Raw genomic sequence first — 20,552 nt, 5'->3', positions numbered from 1 at the left:
AGTTATCACTGCTCATTAGTCTGTACAGCTAAATTAATAGTTATCATAGGACATGTTAAGCTTAGGGAGCTATTCACTGAGTCTGGTCCATTTTCTGTAGCACAAGCTTTGTGTTTATCTTAAATTCAATGAGCATCATAAGCATTGAACTCACAACCTCAAAACTTCCAAGAAAGTCCTCAAACATCATGTGCTACATGGTCAGACATCTACTTTGGGTGCTGAAAATTCACTGCCACCCCTAAGGATCAAACCCAAAACCTCAAACCTCCAGAGTTACTTCCTGAGCTATTTGAGCATGAGCTGTATTTCTTAGAGACTTTGACTTTTTCCTTTCGACTTCAAAATGTAATGCGCCACACAAGGATCAAACCCAAATCCTTTTACTACCTGAGCTATCCCAGCAGCAGCAGCACTCTGTTTCTCATTGGCTCTAAGGTTCTGAGTTGAATCTTCAGGTAACTTTCTTATTTTGCTGCCTGACTTCCAAAGGACGGACACAAAATGTCTAAGAAAAACCAGTCAACCGTTCCTTACCAACTGGTTCAGGGGGTCAGAGGACTGTTGAGAACATTTTTTGGTCAAAGGTTCCATTATTGTTGTTCTCCCTAAATTTTGAAGACCCATATCCAAAGGAAAGAGTCATAAGCTCCAAGAAATGAAGCTGACGTGTGTCTAGTGCCAAGTTTTGAAATCTTGGGTTCAATCCACACACGTGGCATTGAGTTTGAAGTTGAAAACCTAAATTAACCCTCAAAGGCTTTTTTTTAAATTTTTTTTTACAACTATTTCAATCTGTGGTGAAACTTGAAGTCAAACGTCCGGATGAAAGATTTAAGTTTCAATCCTTATGAGGCTCAGTGAAGTGAAGTCCAGCTCCAAAGTGAAGACTGAAAAGAACTCAGAGAGAAGCAGTAGTACAGCAATCCTGTCCTTTCTTGATACCAGGAGCGTTAAAACCAGTCTACTGCTGGTAAGGTAGGAGTGTGTGTGTGTGTGTGTGTGTGTGTGTGTGTGTGTTGACGTGATTTTGTTATTTTTTAGGAACTTCAGTGTTAAAGCCTCAACGTTCGTTTTCTGGGGTTATGTTGATCTTCGTACCATTTTGTGCCTGCAGAGTCAGATTAAACTGCTAGTGAACTGCCATGTCTTGGACAAGAGCAGTTGCTGTAATGTCTTTATTGTGGCTGTGATGTGTGGTCTTTCACAAGCAGTAACTAACATCACAGGTTATGGTAATTAAAGTGTGGCATTGCATAATTTTCAGGAAAAGCAGTGGGCCACTGCAGAGCAGGCCACAGAGCAGCAGAAACAATGCAATATTGCTGTTCACAGCTGTAGTGTGTCGCAGTGCAATCACAAACCCCTCCCTTTACAGGCAGAAATAACACAGTAATAAGTTATGAGAAATAGTTGTTGGCTCCAGGCTGTTTGGATCAATAAAGAACAAACGATTTTACTGATCATCATGTAAAACAGACGTGATCAACTGCTTCAGTAAGACAAAAATATTCACACTCTAACATCCCTTCTTCTCCTGTCTTTTTCTGCACCAGATGAGGACCACACGCTGCAGATCCTGCTCTACTCGCTCATCTTCTTCCTGAGCGTATTCGGCAACCTGCTGATCATTGTGGTGCTGACTGTCAACAAGCGCATGCGCACCGTGACCAACACCTTCCTGCTGTCGCTCGCCATCAGTGACCTGATGATGGCCGTCTTCTGCATGCCTTTCAACCTCATCCCCAACATCCTCAAGGACTTCATCTTTGGAGCAGCTATGTGCAAGATAGTGTCCTACCTCATGGGTGAGAGAAGGAGGAGTGGTGAGGGATAAGGGGAGGAGTTAGAGGAGGTAAAGGATGAAGGTTGATGAGAGATGAGAAGGAAAGAAAAGAGGAGAAAATTTGGGGGTGAAAACAGTGGCTAAAGATTAAGGGTTTGGGTCTGTCTTTATATTTCCCAACAGACCTTTGAAATAGCTTCATTGTTTGCTTATTCATGATTGCCTCTATAGAAGGAAATGCACTCAACAGTTTACTCTAACAAGTAGTAAATTGAGATTTCAGACTTTTTTCATTGAAAGTTTTGTAGGCTTTGAATATTGCATAAACTTCATCCTCAGAAAATGACGAAGGATGAATGCAGGGCATGTAGTAAAGAAGAAGTGATGTTGCCTCAAATGAGGGATGCACTTTATACGCAGCAAAACCTTATTCAGAGCAATTCAGTTAAAATATACAAAATAACCGATCATAAGGAAGCACTTGTTACCCCACAGTGTTTCTTTCATATTAATGGTTAGTATCTGTTTTTAAATTTGAAGAATTGCAGTGAACAAAGTCATTCAGTCATTCAAATCAGGTTATTATTGCCTCTTCAAAAACTATGTTAGCTTTAATTAAAGCTTCACAGGTGCATGTCAGTATATGAATAACATTATTTATGCTGCAGGTAATGGAGTGATTCAGACACTTTCAGCTGTCTTAAAAAAAGGGAACAGCGTCTTTTAGAGAAACCAGTGATATGTATCATGGGCCACAAGTGTTATTTGGTTAAACCTACCAATTTATGAGGTTGGTGTCCTTTAAATTACATGTAAGCTGTTTGAAGAGAGTGAAAACATCAGTTTCAGTATAATCTTTATATAACAGGATTGAGGTGCACATGTGGAGAGGGCTGATATTAAACCATTTTTTGATAGAGCACAGCTATATATATATCCTTTGTAAAATGTGAAAATAATCTTTTTCCTGAGACCTTTGCTTCATAGTGGAAGCGGTTTCAGTGCAGTTCAATATGAAATGCCATTCGTATCCGATCTAACTGAATTTGTCGCAGTGCCGTCATATTTCATATTCCTTTGGGGTGAGCGCTTGCAGATTGGAGGTCAGTCACCTTTTGATGGAGGTTAGAAGTACGTCTGGCAGTCAATGGTAGAGACATGTTTGGAATAATTTTCAGAAAAAAAAATCTAATTTCTAGATTATGGTGAGAAAGAGTAAACCCTGCTTAAATACCTATAACTTTAGGGAATTCATTTGACTGTATGAATAGTTATAGACAGCGAAGTATGGAAAAAAAAGAGATAAATATTACTTCTATCTTTCATAACAGTGACTTAGCATTACTATCATTACTTCTTGTTATCCTATCATGTTATACTGTATTATTAGCCCCAGAGCCAAACAAGAAGCCAGGCATGTAACTGGTAAGTGACATGTACCGTCTTGAACTATAGTGTCAAATTTATAACATTGTAAACTGAACATCTTTGGGGTTTTGACTGTTACTACTAAAGCTATTTGGTAGTAACAGTACAGAATAGTTTACTCTCATTTAGAATTGTAAACATTTTTTTTTCTCCAATGATTTCCATGCACAGCGCTTCATTTTGTTTACTTTGTAATTATTATAAGCAAGGTGATAGCCTGCCTTTAAACCTCTGAGTCACAGCCTACATCTGATTTTTTTTTCTGTTAAATAGAAACAAATGAAAATTCAGTTTGATTATCTGACTAATCCCTTATTGCTTTTAGAAGCCACTGACTTGCATCCAATAGAAAATGAAGGGAATGGGCTACTGGGACTTTGCAGCTCATTACTGTTGGCTACTACTAAAATTAAATTCATGGATTGATTTATTACACTTGTTAACCTAAGCTACAACAACCATGAAAACAAGCAGCAATCAGGAAGTTAACAAGTTCTCTGACCACCACTTTACAAAAAGTATAGATTACCATTAATCAGCTTTACAACCACGGACCATCATCATTATCTTTCCCATTTGCGGGAGGTTTAATGGCGCAGATTCTCAGTGTTTTTGCCTTTAATATTCACTTGACTAAGTGACTAAGTTTTCCTAGTTCACATCAAAGTGATAATTGTGCTTCTAGCTGAGTTCTCTTCTTTGGTCGAATGTCTAAATCAAGAAGCGGCTCATCATCAGTCTGTCAACCAAAGATGTTAAGCTAAGCTAACCTGCTGCTGGCTGTAGCTTTACTGTACAGACTCACGGCAAAAAAGTAAATAAGAATATTTCCTTAAATGTTGAATTATCCCTTCAATTAGAATATAGCACTATAACATAAAAATACTTTGTTCTCAGTTTCAGAATTTTATATCATAATATAGATTATATCAGATCAGTATTGGTTGATGCAATAACTGGATAGATGGACTTTACTGTTGTGTTAAATTTACAACAGTGTGTCATATTTTATAAGTTGATAGGTTTTGTATGTAAAAATATTACATAAAATGTAAATTGTAATACAGCTGTCAGGAAAATGTAAATACCAAAACACAGTACTTGAGTTAATGTAGGCTACTCAGTTACTCTCCACCACTGCTTTGCAATAATTAAAAAGGAGTTAGGAGAAGAAAAACCTGTAGAAGAATAGAGTAATCAATAAAAAAAAACAAAAAACAAGATCCTTGGAAGAAATACAGTATAATGTAGAGGTAATACTTTCGTGCTCTCCTGCACCCATCTACTGACTCATCTATAACGAAAAATAAAAGTCAACATAAAAAAGGAATAGTGAATAAAAAAAGAGAATCATTGAAGTAAGACATGGAGAAAATAACAATAAAATCATCAATATTGAGTAAATAAGAAATTTAGACACAAATAAAATGAACAACAGGAACACTGTGTTGCCGCTGAAAGAAAAACCGACTGAGATTTGAAAAGAAAAGTTGATTAAGCAAAGCACAGAGCTTATGAATGAAGGAGAGCCATCAGCATGATGCACTGAGTGAAGGTAAACAAACCCCAGGGAGAGTGTTGCTGATTGGTGCTTCAGTGGGGTCTGCTCTTAAGCTTCCCTCAGACAACATAGTGCACCACTGGATCCTGACTCTCTCTTTCTCTCTCACACACACACACGCATACATATGCACACAAAGGCACACATACACAGTATGTATCCTTGCTGAGGTAAAGAGTAATTTCCCGTCTTGTCCTGTCAGGAGGGAGATGGCAGATCACATCAATGGCCTAGGCCAACATGATTTCCTCTACCACAAGACTCTGATAACCATCCCCACCTCCATGCCTCGCATTATATTCATTTGGAAGCACGTCTCCACACATCACAAAATTTTTTTTCGCAGTTATGATTGCAGATATTAACACACAACACACACATCAACAAACACGTTATTGTTACTTTTCATTATGAATCCAAAGTCTGAACGATAATAACTTTTCATTCATCAAAATAAAAGATATGTTACAGATAGTCATATGTTTATTTACTTTCTGAATAATCCGTTTTGTTTTCCTTCAGGCATATCAGTGAGCATTTCCACGTTTAGCTTGGTTGCCATAGCGATTGAGCGCTACAGCGCCATCTGTAATCCCTTGAAGTCACGGGTATGGCAAACACGTTCCCATGCCTATCGGGTGATTGCAGCTACGTGGGTGCTGGCCTTCATCATCATGATCCCATATCCAATCATCAGTCACCTGGAGTCTTTTCAGCGCCGTGACAACACCACAGGGCACCAGTGTCGACACAAGTGGCCCCTTGCAATGGCAGAGCAGACCTGGTGAGTGTCTGGGTTTCACATGGTCTGTCTGTTACTTTTCTGTTTCTTTTCTCACAGATTTACTATCTACAACAATAAAAAGAAATCTGCTCAGTTTGTTATTATAATAAATAGTTTAATAATAAAGCACTGCATGTTTCACGGGATCCTCATATGTTTTTTATGCAGAATCTTAATCTGGTAAATTGTCATTCAAATTGTCAAATGAAAAATACTATTTTACTAAGTAAAGTAAGTTAAAATTGTACAGTTCTTGGGTAAATGTGCTTCACTAGAGAAAACTCTCTGAAGCCTAAACAATTTGATCTGGTTTTAATTTATGCTTTGATTGAGGAACGGTGAGATTAACAGACGATATATACAGTATCTTAAGTATGTATACACTGCACAGAATATTAGAAAGTTTGGGGATATACAGAAATACCGTGAGTCTGATATGTTAGAGATGGCATCATTAGCCACTGATCCCCTGGAAGGAAATAGAAAGCTGCGTGAATACAAGTCTTCCTCCTGGATTAAGGTACACTGAAGGATATGTTCACTCTCACCAGGCTGACCTGTGATGAGGAAAATTGTATTGACCGAGCACGAAACATTTTTTTGTTCCAACAGCCAAATTCATTAAAAAACACAAAATCAATAAAACAAACAGAGGTTAGTGGGAACAGCCACACCATACACGTGTCCATACATCACAATATCTTCTCCTAAGGCTGTGATTGGATCTACTTCCTGTTTCACTGACAACTCTCCTGATGAGAAAAATGTGTCCTGCTCTAACAGGCAAATTAGTTCAACTTAGGAAAGGAATTGTCATTTAAAAGATGAATTTCTTATAATGGGGATGATAAAACATTTTGGCAGTGTTGTAACTTTAACTGGAGAGATACAGTGACTGCTTTTCTTTCCTTGCTGAGCTTCATCAATTGGATCTCCAGGGTATTGCAGCCAACAACAGCACAGAAAATGCAGCTTATCATAAAACTTGCAGTCAAGTCATGGATCTTTTTTACTCTCCCGCAGCTTCTAGTGTGGACAATCTGCTGTTTTGTATCAAATAAACTGCAGATGAACTGTGTCTGAGGGTGTGTGTGTGTGTGTGTGTGTGTGTGTGTGTGTGTGTGTGTGTGTGTGTGTGTGTGTGTGTGTGTGCACTTTCAGCAAGGCACTCTACACTGAAACATCTAATTTACTTCCATGTTTGGATCTGGAGCCTGTTTCAAGCAGCTCTCACTTTCTGTGTATTGGCTGTTTACATAGAAATGTTGGGGCAGATGAAGACAGCAGAAGGATGTTTCTGTGTTTTTCTTTGGACTTAGGATGGAACAGGCTCTGGGCTAATTTCAGACAACCCTGCATATATCTGTGTGTATTTGCGCACAGTTGAAATTGTCGAGTGTGTGTGTGTGTGTGTGTGTGTGTGTGTATTTGTGTATTTGTGTATTTTAGTGCCCTAGTGTTTGATTCTATGACTTCAGGTTTGATTATGGACGTATAAATCTACACATGGGCAGTAGACCCCAATTGTGTCTGTAGTGTATTACTATTACATTTGAGTCACAGAGCTGAGCATCATTTTAGCAACACAAAGGGTCATTTTTCAACATTTACAGCTGTTATTTGTAGGACAGGAAGTTCACTGCCAACATGGATTAAAAAAAAAAGTTTTTGTATAAAATTTGTATAAAATATGAAATAATAGCTACGCTACAGGTGAATCTTGGTTCAGGTTGTATAAACTGAGCAAGGACATATGTCAAGCTACCATTTTCATTTTGGATTAGCAAGGAACTGCAACTTGGGAAACAGGTTTTTTTATTTATTTACTTATCAAGCAATGAATTGGATTTTTTTTTTCATTTAAATAATTATAGTCTTGGAGCATTCTGGAAATGCCTTTTCCGGTAGTAAGTTTTGGTTGAAGGACATTTTAATCATTCTAGGTTTTTCAAAGATTGCTGGATATCTGTTTTTCTGAATAAAACAAGAATCTGCTCTGCGCCTTGAATGAACAGGCAATGGTAATACATTACACATGAGATACAGGGTCTGAGGATACCTGAGTGTGAACATGCACCATTTTCCTTCTGCATCAATGCTGAGATTTTTTACCTCTTTTCTCTTTTAGGTACATTCTGCTTCTGCTTGTTCTCTTCGCAATCCCAGGAGTGGTGATGATTGTGGCTTATGGGCTGATCTCCAGGGAACTTTATAGAGGCATCCAGTTTGAGATGGGCCACAAAAAAGACTCAGCTGGTGAGACTGTGCACGATATGTGGAAATGATTAAGAAGTCAGTTATCCTACAGGGCAGTTTGGCCAACAGCCAGTGAAGAATACAAAAATAAAAAACTGATGAGGAATTTCATTTTAATCACAAGAATTTCATTAGCGCCACAATCACTTTAATGAGTTCAGGTTATGTGAAACATAACCTTTTGTGGGCATGGGATGACAGCAGCATGGAGTGTGTTTGCTGGTGCTCCATTAGAGGATGGAATTGGCTGGCAGCTGTTGGCCTGGACATCACCATCTGTTTGGTCTCAGAGAGAAAGAGGTTGCATAAAAAAGGGCTTGAGAGACAAGAGCATGGGGTAAAAAACAAACAGAAAATTTAGGAGGGAAATGATGCAGAATTTCCTTAGAGATTTTACAGTAACCTGTGTTTTATTTAATAATCCAGGAACGGATTAACGAATTGTGTATGAACTCTCTACAGGATCAGTTTCTGTTTCTATTTTCTTGCTTTAGGGCTCTTTTTACTAAGGAGAGCAGGATAACTAAATATTATCAAAAAACTGCAATATCCCCTGATGGATGATTACTGTGGGTCAGCAGGAATTGGTTACCACTTTTCTGCCTATTAAGTGGAGCTGCAGTGTGATGCACTCAAAATAAACCTCACAAATGTATCATCACAGAGCTGTGGTGCTACTCCACTAGGAGGGAATTTCTTTAAGATAAAAGGCAGGCATGGAAGTTGTTGCATAGTCACATGCTCCACACACAGTACCATCCACTAGTATATGCCCGTGTCGTATCTCTAACACATGGCGGTTCGCATAAACATTGAGCACTAACTCTATCTGCATATCTCAAATACAGAGCTCCAAATCCTCAACTGCCTCCTGCTTTCAGTGATTTAGCATTCAGTTATATGCAAATGTTTCTTTAAATATACGTTCATGCTCATCACGCTTGTTTTTCAGGCTCTGTCGGAGGGTTTGTTAGCTTAGGGACAATCTAGTCAAATTATGGCCAAATTAAAATATATGCCATTGGTGCAAATAGTGGTTAAAAACCCAGTGTGAAGTAAGAAATTGCTTTAAAGGTTTGGTTTATACTGAAGTCTAGTCACACAGATACCGTTGGCTTGATTGCTATTTTTTAAGCAGCAGCTCATAATGGGCAGGTTGCAGTAGAAAACAAACATACCTTTGTCAAGTCCACAGCTATGGAAGGCTATTATTGTCATTCAAGGAGGAAAAACTACAACATACTAATATAATAATGTAACATATAGACGAAGGCACTTGACACAATTTTCGCCAAACTTCATTTTTTTTGCCTTTGATAAAAATACTCCCCTTTTCCGCACAGTCTTGTTTGCTTCCACTCTGCCTCTATTTAAGCACCAGTAGGAACCAGGTAGTATTTTATTTGTACCTGATTCATACAATAAGATTACAGTTTAAATTGTGTGATGTATCATTGAGTGGTACCAACTATTTTCTCAAACTGTTTTTTAATTCTCAAAAGTTTTACTGCCATAGTTCTCAGTACTTGTACTAGTTAGTGTTACTTTTTGTAGTATAATTAATACCAAGTCTAAATCCTTCAGATATTGATGAATGCTACTGGGTAGTTTAAATATTAACATTACATATTTTTCTGATATTTTCTTGTGTTTTGTGTATCCAATCTTATTATACAAACTTAAGTATTAATGATACTTTCTGTGTCCCCACTGATCCTGCAGCCCAAAATGTATGACCATGCAGAGCAAAGGCGCTGATAAATGTGTGCGAATACATCCGTGTTTGCAAACTCTCAATCTAGTGTAAAAAGAATCATGTCTGCCTAGGATGGGCCAGATCTGATACCAAGTAATACTGAGGCCAAAATCACTGATATATGACATATACGATAACAGTACAAATCCCAGCTTTTTATTAATAAAGCCGCTGATCTATCAACTCGGCAAGGGCCATGTGAATGTATCATTAATTTGCCTCCCAGTGATTTACATGAAGTATTTCTTTTTATTATTCTCTGTAAGATACTTAATCACATGCATATCAAAATACAAGACTTGTTTTACTGGTAAATTAGAAATATTTATCATTTGAATTCCCTGAACTAATGAGGCGACTGCTGCTCACATGCACACAACAGAAGCAGAGGAGCAGAGTGCAGACACTAAGATGTGCATGCTCATTTGCCCACAAAATAACTGAGATTCAGTTAGTTTTGTTGATATCGATACTTCAGGTACTGATCAGGCCACCCCTACAGTAGCATGAATGGAGTCCATCTGGCCCTCAACAACATCAGCGAAGTACAATAAAAGCAAAAAGATTCACAAAACGGGACATTACTCATGTATTAGTGTTTTTTAACATTTCATTCACAGATACCCTCCTCTTTCAATCTGCTCTCCCATACAGATGTGAAGAACGGCCTGACCTCCACTGTGTCTACTGGCAGTGATGATGGAGATGGTTGCTACGTTAATGTCGTCCAGAGGCCGCACTCGATGGAGATGTCCACCATGGCTGCATCAGGCAGGTCTATCAAGGCCGAGCGGCCACGCAGCAACACATCTGAGGCCAAACTGGAGGCCAAGAAGCGAGTCATTCGCATGCTGGTGGTCATTGTTGTCCTGTTCTTCCTCTGCTGGATGCCGGTGTACTGTGCCAACACCTGGCGGGCTTTTGACGACAGGTCCGCCAAAAATGCCCTGTCAGGGGCCCCCATCGCTTTCATCCATTTGTTGTGCTACACCTCTGCCTGCGTCAACCCAATTATTTACTGCTTCATGAACACACGTTTCCGCAAAGCTCTGCTCACCACGTTCTCATGCTGTGCTGCGCCTTGCCATCGCCGTCGTCGTGGCGGGCTACGGGACAACGAGGAGGATGTTATGGCAACGGGAGCGTCCATGTCCAAGTTCAGTTACACTACAGTCAGCACCATGGGAACCTGCTGAGCCAGATGGATGCAGGCACCAGGAAAGACAGTTACTACGGCAACGCAGCACCCCACATCCTAGTCTTTAGGCCAACTCTGCACTCATAGTGACTGTGACGTGGAGTGGAAAAACAGGCAATATAATGTAGCAGTATAAAAGCTTCATGTATGACTGTGACTAAACTTATGTAGGTATTATTTAATGAAACCAAGTCTTACAGTGTAAATACTAGCATTGCTATACTGAAAAAAGCACAAAAAACATAGTAGACAGTTATCTGTTGTCACAGTGGACCAATGCCTTTATGGCAGGGCGTGCGCGTGTATTACTAGTGCAGAGGATGTGAGTAGTGGTGAGCTGTATGATATGTGAGGGAGGCAATCTTGATAACTTAGTATTCATTATGTAGCTGTAAAAATAGTGTTTTATATTTTGCTCTCAGTTGTAATGTTTATCGGTGTTAATGATGATAACGCAATTGCCTTGTGGACTAAGTGCCTGCTACTAAATATTGTGTACTATGTTTGTCTGCTGTTGATTTTACGTCATTCAGTATGAGGGCAACATAATCGCAGGCAAGTTGTAACCTGAAGGGGTTGGAAGTAACGTTTAAAGACTCAAAAGATCTTCTAAACGAACTCAACATCTTCTTTAGAACTTAGGAATTTCCTCCAGATGGGAATTGATAAGATTAATAAATTGTCTGTTCTACTTGGCTACATGGTTTACAGAAGAAAAAAAAAAACTTCAGAGGCATAAACTGTTTACAGTACATGGGCGGTGTTGATGCCTTGTGTTGTGGTTGTCAACTGTAATGCTAGTCACCTTTGTGTTGTTTAGTTTTTAGAGATGGATTTTTCTTTGTATGCGCCAGTGTTTATTTGTACGTTGTTCTTGCAGCTGAACACAGTAGCAAATATGACAAGGGAGACTTGACACTTTGAACTGACTTGGTACTTTCTTTCTCATTTGAGGGTCTCCTCATTTGAGGGCAGTAAATTGGCACAATTGGAAACAAATCTGAGCTATTTTAAGAGACCATACAAACGATCGTATTTTGGAATATCAATTTAATACTTTGATAAATTTCATGGTACAGTATCAGAAGATTGTAGCTTAGAGCTGTATGGTGCATAGACAACCCGCCACAGCTCCCCTCTTTGTCTCTGTGTCACATCTGTGGACCCTTTCTTTTTCCTTTTCCTTTTTTATTTGCAGCTTATGAAAAGTGTGACTTACTACTCTAAAACTAGAGGCCTTAAGGGAAAAAGCTTATTTGTGACACTACGTTCAAGTTCAGTGATTAACCTTATTTGTGTATGGTTGGATGAGTAACTCTTAATCTGGTGCATTTCAGTGACTTGTCTTTGTGTTAAGTGTGTAGTGCTTGGTGAAGACAAAAACTTAATTATAATTATAATATACCAAGCAAGTCTTTTGACTCACAATGACATAATTTAAAACAAAAATTTAAAAGAAGGAGTCATGCGCATATGTTAATTCTGTTGTACAGTAGTTTACACAGACAGTAAATGTTGCTAATATATTATATTTGTTACTATATATGTACTGTCTGACAACATCGAAGAGTGATTTTCATGAACAATAAGTTCAGTGCAGCCTTACGGTATGTTTTAAAAGAGGTTACAAGAGGATCAAGTACCTACAGCATTTACGAATAAGCTCAGTGACTTGCTGTCCCCGTGTAGCTCACCTGCAGGCTACAGAATGGCAGCCAGGTTTCGGAGGTCGCTGTTTGTCAGGCCTGACTCTGGCTCCCCCGCTCACCTCACAGTAATTGTGTTACGACCTCAAACCTGCCTGGCTGAGAGGATATTTCACTGAGTGCACCAAAGCACAACGCTGTCAGTCTCACAAAAATAGATGAATGACCCGCACTTGTGAGCATGTTTTGGAAGATTCTACATCAGCCCGCAGCTTTTGCAGTTTATTGTGTACACTATTCCCTTTGTGTATAAAATATAAATCATACTGATACCTTACTGCTTGAGGCGATACAACAACAAGGCAGAGAATTTTATTGGCTGAAACCTCAGTCTGTGTTTTAGAAAATCTGACAATCTTGGTGCCATGGCTAGACTAGGACAATAAAATCTTACACTTACGTGCTAATGAATTAGTTTCTGCTACCGCTGCTACAGTCACAGAACTTTACCTCCACACATGTCGACTGTATAGAGGAGGACAAAGCCCCATCATCTTTAAAACACAAGATACAGGCTTTGTATGAATGGCTTTGTCCTTAAATATGCACATACAGTAAAACCAAAGTGAGATCATGGTAGATAGAGTGTGCTTTTCAAATCAAAATGCCTGTCTGATCTCTCAGTCCCAGTGTTAAATTGTGGGAAAGCAGATGTTTTCTTCCTGCAGTAAATAGAGAGAAGGTGTTTCAGTCTACAAGTAGCGTTTCCCAGAAAGAGGAATACTATCCGTCTGTGTTGATGTTTATGAGTGACACTTAGAAAGTGTTTCTTTTCCGGAAAGCTGTGAGAGGCTGATTTCCCTGTGGTGTCACAGAGGCCATTAAATGTTATGACTTGCCCCCCACCCAACCTCATCCAGTCGCTACAAATACACACACACACACACACATACGCACATACGCACAGTACTCCTGCTTAAACTGGTTATTTGGCACTTGCTCACAACCAATTACAGACAGATACCAATAATATGTTCTTTTCCTTCTTCACAAAATGAATACTGGCCATGAAAATGAAAATACCTGTGATGATAAATTCTCAGTAGATAATGGTTTGATCTCCAATTAACATATTCCACTTATGTAGTATAAGTAAATGTCAGTGCGAATAGAGTTTTCTAAAGGTTACAGTAAATGTCACCTTCAGTCCTCTGTTTAAAAATGGTACGTTGGTGTTCATATTTACAAGCTTCATAGTATATGTAACATGTATTCTTCGGGAATAGAAATGATGTTGGCAGAAATGGCTTTTTCAAAATAACACTTACAGTATAGTCATGTATCAGGAAATGTTATTAATATGTTCAGATGTCAGTTAAAGAGGCATAGTAAAAAGAGAAAATTTATTTGAGCAATTCACAGCTTGTGTTGCCCAGGGCTCTGTGAGTTTAAAGCTGCACTCATCAATATTTTTGACATTATCAATGGAGCAAATTACGACTTGCAATGTGAAAGGGGTCAGTGGTAGTGACGAACTTATCACCCGTCTTTCCAGTTCAACTCGGCTCCACAGTGTTTTTGACTATTTTGGCTCACGGTTTTGGTTTTCTGGTCCACAGTTCTGTTCTCATCATCATGCGGCATCAGGCTACTGTTTTCAACAAATAATAAATCCCTCAAGAGTTGGTGGACACCAAAACAGAGCCAAAGCCAGGTGAATATTGGACTTACGTGAATCAAGACACAGGAAATAGAACTCAAAATAACTGCTAATTTTGCTCCTGCTGGATATGTAAATAGGCAACTGTTTGCTAACATGTTTGCCATAATGCCTCTTTAAGGGGATAATATATAAATGTTGTGTTTTAAGCCTTTAACACTGCTCCAGAGAGCTTAAAAAATATCAGTTACTGCAGCTTTTAATGTTGGGGTTGCACTCCTTGCCAGCTCCCACCAACAAGTTAAGTTTCAAGTAAATTTGAACGCTTTAAGCATGACAAGAAACATTCATTTACCTCCAGTGTATTGCAAACTCAGAAGTAGACATACTAGAGACATCTGTGATATCTCAAAATCTTGATAAATAAAACATAAACTATTTGCATGGATGGATAATGTAATGTTTTTATTTTTTTTGCAGTTGGTTCTTTCAAATTATAAACATGGTCCATACATACTGAGCATGTCAATCATGCAGAAGATGTAGTGAGATAAAGGAGACACGTTAGGTACAAATCTTTTAACATATATGTCAGTTTTTATAATTAATGCTATACAGTGTGAATACATAAAAACTGAAAGAGAGGTAAAAGTGTCTCCACCACAGACCGTGCATGCTATTGACTGAACACTGAAGGGACTCTTCTCACATTCACACAAGTAATCAATCATGTCAGTCAAGACAATGAGGTGATCTTTACAAAATGACAAGCATTCGTTCCTTTGATAATTATACCCCTGCTGCTAAACTACCCTCTCCTCTCCACAAAGACTACACAAAGCTATTACTTGTTGTGCGGTTTAATTTCTCTGCTTGCACCCTCACCTCCCCCTGTTCTAGCTTCTTGACAATGGCATCTCTTACCTTTAACATTATGTGTGCCCATATCTCAGTGAAATGTCTGTAGGGCTGTTACCACTGCTCAGATTGCAGGGCACCCTCATGAGCAGAGCCCATTACTCCAAATAAAAGTGTAACCATTTGTCACAATACACAAGTGTCACTGACAAATGGTGCAGCTCTGCTCAGGGGGAGTGCTGCTGGTGAATGATAGGGACACCATCCACAGGTGTTGCAGAGAAAGACTCTAGGAAATAGGGGTTGACGGTTTGAGTGGGGTCATAATTGTTTAAAGTGAGCAAAGCTGATGTGTGCGAAGCAAATTTGCCCAACTGGGCAGCACTGCCAGGTGCATTCATGACAAATCCAATCAGCAGCAGTAAGATAAATAAAAAAGGAGTTTGGTTATCCGAATGGAAAATCCTGCTTGTCCTGGCAATGTGAGATAGTACAGATTCCCTACTGAGTTGTAACTGTTTAACTGTAACTGCATTGAAATTGATTAGTGTTACTTTTGGCTTGCCATTATATCAGCAGTAGTAGTTTTAAAGTAAGATATTTATTACTGATGCATTAAGGAAGATTAATTGTGCTCCTTTTGCATGGCTGAATATGCTGTTGGTCACTGTGAGTGTGAGTGCATTTCCTTGTGTTAATAGAAGAAGTAATTCAGATGGCATTAAGTGTCGTTCCATATTTACTGTTGCAAAATTTGTTGTATAGGAGACAGGGTTGTGTGAGCAAAATATAAATTAAAATTTGAAAGCACTAAAACTAGATTTTGATACAGAGCATCTGTAGAAGAGGGACAAAACATTAACTAATTAGAGACCATCTTGCGATGGACTCACACCAACTATAACACCCGTCAACATGTTGATGTTCCGTCCCATCAGCAGACCTACTCGGTAGTTCTTACTACATTATTACTACATTATTACATGCTTATGGGTCGAACCACACCCATCTTCAAACTTGGCCTACATTTTGATTTCACTTACACACCTGTGAAGTTTTGTGACTGTATCTTGCATGGTTGTGATGCAATCGCGGTGACAAAATCTTGTCCACATACATATAAACACTTACCAAAGTACTGAAAACTGCCTCTGTGGTAGTAGTTGTACTGCAGTAGCTGTGGTAGCTGTTGTCTCCAGGACCACTTCTTGCCATGACACACACACACACATCCGCAAGGTGAAAACAATACCAGCCCTTTTGTCATGGCTGGTAATAATGCAGGACCTGTCTTTGTTGATTGCACTTTTGTAATGTAAATTCACAACAAACTTCAGCAAATTTGCAATTAATCAAACTACTAACGCTACACAGTGAATTTAGGGATTTTCAAGGCCCCTGGAGCTCTGGAGCCTCAGGATAGCTGCCAGCTTTGCCCCTCTAATTACTTGTAAACATTTGCTCATAAAATAAGAAGCTCATTTCTGACACAACAAAGGTTTCATTGTCCCTTGAAAGAACTATGGAAAAACCACACTGCAGCCTTTTTTTTTTAAGGCTGTCACAAGCATCTTTGCTGTTGAGTCGTCAAGATGAACAGAATCGGCAGTTCTCAGGCACATGCGCAGGGAGTTGCAATGGGATTTATATTTTAATATAGTCTTCGGGGCTGTAATGTAACAACGATGTATTAGTCATTTCAGCCATCATATCAATATGATCCATGTGGACTGAAGAAATCATATTGTGGAACACAATGATGAGGATTAAAGGCCATGTCATTTGAAAGTTAAGCATCTGGGTATTGTCTCATTAGTGTTGTTGTTTACTGTTTCTGGGGCAGATTTTGGAATAGTGCAGCCATCTTGCTGTGAATGTTAGTGACACAAAAGCCTTCTCTGGCAAGAGGCAAATATAAATTGTATCCATGTATATCTGTGTACATACCTGCTCATCTATATCACTGTTAATATACACGTATTGTTCTGAATTGTACTGAAATCAGGTGTCAAAAATATTAAATTAAATATTCTGTTGTATATTTGCTCAGTGACGTTCTGTAAGGGAAAGAGCTGATCTTGCGACTCAGTGATATACAGTAGTGTTCCATGTGTCTAAGCAGCTTGTTCAGGCCGTAGGCTCGGATGGGATGAACAAGGATGAAGGGTTAGAGAAGCATACAAGGACACATTTAGATTTACTCGAATGGTCACGGTTCAAAGGCCACCATTGCCTTAAGTGTGTTTTGAGTGTACAGTATCTGTATGTCTGTGTGTGCACATGTGTGTGTGTCCTTCATACATTTACTATGTAAATACATGAGTCACTTCTGTTTGAGGCGAAGCTGGAGATGAAAGCATTTGGCAATACTGTTTCTCCATCCATGGAAAAGAACATGGGCAATGGCAAGCACTCTTGATACTGACATATTCAGTGTTGGCTTGACATTGCCTAATGTCTCTGGGTAAAAGGTGATGAAACAGGTCTTATTGCTACTATTGTACTTTCTAAAAAAGTGAGAACTTTGAGAAAATAATCTGTGAAAAATGTTCAGTGTGGTTTTCTTGGCTGCTTTTCATGTGTCTTGACTAGTACGTTTGTGCTGCTATGACGCTGTAAGGCCTTAGGTGTTTACTCGTGGTTTGGAATGTGTAGTTTTCCCTTCTGGTTTATGCTCTAGATGGAGGAGGTTCAACGGGTCTACCTCCCTTATGACAGGGCAGATTCATTGCTATCATGATTGTTGTCACAGCCACTATTCATTGCTTCTGACTTGGCAGACAGAATAGGTGTGCTACCTATCTCTGCATTTGTATACTCTGTACGGAAAATGTGTGTGAATCTGTGTGTCAGAGAAAGAGACAAAATCATCAAAATCATCAAGTACAGGCAGATTTTGTGGCATTTGTTGTATGTGATGTTTGAGATTTTATGATAGCTTCTGTGGCTTATGAAATTAATGATCCTCATGTCTGACAGATGCACATTTTGTGTTTCTATCTCTCTCTCTCTCTATCTCTCTCTCTCTCTCTCACACACACACACACACACGCACAAAACAGCTTTAAATGTGTATGTACAACTGGGTGATTATCCAGTTGGTAGTGATTTGCTTTTGCTTTTTGTGTAATGTTATTCAATTCTAATAAAGTCTCTGTCAAATTGTACCAAATGTCCTCATTTAGTCTTTATACGACTTATAGTAATTATAATAAGTGTTTTTTTCTGTCTTTTGGATGCGGTTAGAGCAACGAATTCATACAGTTAGGCCTTATGAGTTAGTCTCATCTCCTCTGAGCACTCTAAGCTTTCAGCTTTACATATAACACAATGCTGAAATGCGAGAAGGTAAAGTGCACAGGCGTTGCCACTGAGCCATTCTCTTGCTTACATGGTAGTTCTGTTTAGCGTGGTCTTAATGGAATCAAATGGAAAATAAATGTTGACTTATAGGTACTCTACATAGCTTCTGTATTGCCTCTCAAAACACCAGCAGCAAATAAAATGTAAATATATCCATATCATGAACTTTAAAACAACCACTTGGCTGTACTGGACAATAAAACGTACAAAAACCTCAACATATGCTGGTTTAGCACTGCTAGTTTGACCTCTAAAATGCAATTCCCTTCCAGTTATAGACTGACATTTCTTGACAGCATTTAATTGTAATAGATAACAGTGTCTAAGAAGGGATAACCAGTGCAGTAATTAGACAGTAAGGTCCTGTGTAATGGATAACTATTGATCAAGGGAGAACTTGTTATCGATACTGTGTCTCTGATGAGGATTAGCACTGACTGTCTAACTCAAGAATGGACAAGCACTCATTCCAGAAATCAATGTGGAGTTAGAGGGACTTTCCACCTGTGAATAATGACAAAAATTCTTTCTGGTCCAAGTGAATGATAGTTTTTCTTGTCTGACATATATGTACAGCATAAAAACTAAGCACTTAAATTACTTCAAGAAAAACCCAGTGAGCAATCATAAACAATAACCATTACTTCCTCCTCCACATCCTACAACCACCACTCAGTGCAGTCCAATATGGAAGGTCAGGGAGGTCACTGAGGCTCTTGAAACTCTCCTCAACTGCAGATGGGGCTGTCTCTGTAATTTCACAGACAAGGTCTACATAATAATATAATATCAAAGTTGATATAGGAGAAGCAAGTAGGTTCTGGGTTCAAACCTACTAGCCAGCCAGGTCCTTTCTGTATGGAGTTTGTATGTTCTCTCTGTGCCTGAGTGCGACTCCCTGGATATTCTGGCTTCCTCCCACAGTCCAAAGACATACAGTTTAAATGGCGACTCTAAATTGCCTAAATAGGTGTGAATGTAAGCATGAATGGTTGTATCTCTATATGTCGGCCCTGTAATAGATGATGAATCAATAAAGTTGATCTCTGTGGCACTTATAACCAGATTTTACAAAATGCTTTACAATGTTCTAGAAAATACATATGTAATCGTCAACCTACATACACACATAAATACACAAATGCTATCAAATCGCCCAAATTAAATAATGTTACAGCAAAGATTAGCCTCCTTTAGTCTCAAGTGTGTCTATGCAGAAAGCATTTCAGCTGCATCTTTCAGTCATTCCATCTCATGCATGTCTGATACGCTTCTATTTTAATTCATCCAGCTGTCTACACAGGCTGCATAACAGCTCCTGTTTTACTTCCACTATAAACATGTAAATGCAGCCTGAAGCTTATTTTTACACTCCAGCTCTATTTTTATGCATTTTTGCAAGTAACTACAGTGACTGCGCATTGGGCTCTGAGTGCTTCCAAAATGCAGATGACCCACAACTCAATACAGTGTCTGAATGCATCCCGTGTAGACACAGCTGTAGCACCTGAGCTGCTGCTGCTGCTCTGCTATTGTGCTACTCACACCACATCTCCTGTGTAACACCTGCGAACAGCCAACAGGTTACTGCCAGAGGATGTCAGATATCGAGCAGGTTTTAAGGGGAGAATAAATAAGAATTACAATCTGGGGTATTTGGTAATGATTTGGCTGCATGTGTGGAAATACATTACCTGACCACCAACCATGTCTCTTGCAATGTCACATAGTCTGACCACCATTGCAAGCACATACAAGCATTCTCACACACAGACATGTTTATGCGCTTGTAAGCATCAATGCCTTTTTTATCAAAATCAGCATTTTTAGGACCTGTATAACGGAATATATTATGGAATAGCCCTTCCTAGTGCCATCATTCAGCCAAAAACATTACCCTCAAAGATAATATTGTGCTTGCAGATTGTTTGGGAGAGAAATGCATTCATCACAACTGTATTGCTTTGTCATGTTACCAGATATTAGATGTCTTATGCCTGACTGAAATGTCAAAACAAAGCAATGATCCGGCTTTTCCTGGCACAGACATGTGTTCACACCAGTCTGAGTCATGCTTTATGCGTAAAAGATCTACCCTGTATGTCAGCTTTTATTAAGGTGGGGGCAAAAAAACATGTAATGGAGAGATCCATAATGTGGGTCTGTACAGGTATTCTTGAGTTGAGGGCTTACTCCTCAGACCTAGAGGTCAATACTGATGTTGATGCTATGTACATAAAATGTTTTTTCCACAAC

General features: G+C 39.0%; 1 protein-coding gene across 1 annotated transcript in view; it reads left to right on the top strand.

Annotated features, from left to right (window-relative positions):
• The window catches only part of cckbrb (cholecystokinin B receptor b), a 26,869-nt gene extending 8,764 nt beyond the window's left edge, over window positions 1-18,105 (top strand). Inside the window, exons 2-5 of the mRNA XM_023415980.2 lie at window positions 1,557-1,808; window positions 5,298-5,559; window positions 7,688-7,815; window positions 10,226-18,105. Of these exons, the coding sequence (XP_023271748.1) occupies window positions 1,557-1,808; window positions 5,298-5,559; window positions 7,688-7,815; window positions 10,226-10,767 (1,184 nt within the window). The 3' untranslated portion in view covers window positions 10,768-18,105. The remainder of the gene's footprint in view (window positions 1-1,556; window positions 1,809-5,297; window positions 5,560-7,687; window positions 7,816-10,225) is intronic.
• Window positions 18,106-20,552: the final 2,447 nt, after the last annotated feature.

Source organism: Seriola lalandi, unplaced genomic scaffold, assembly GCF_002814215.2.
Source record: "Seriola lalandi dorsalis isolate HSWRI2012SDOR001 ecotype SW California unplaced genomic scaffold, Sedor1 jcf7180002054559, whole genome shotgun sequence".
NCBI lineage: Eukaryota > Metazoa > Chordata > Actinopteri > Carangiformes > Carangidae > Seriola > Seriola lalandi.
Note: the sequence above shows the minus strand (reverse complement) of the source record. Positions and strands in the feature narration are given on the sequence as shown.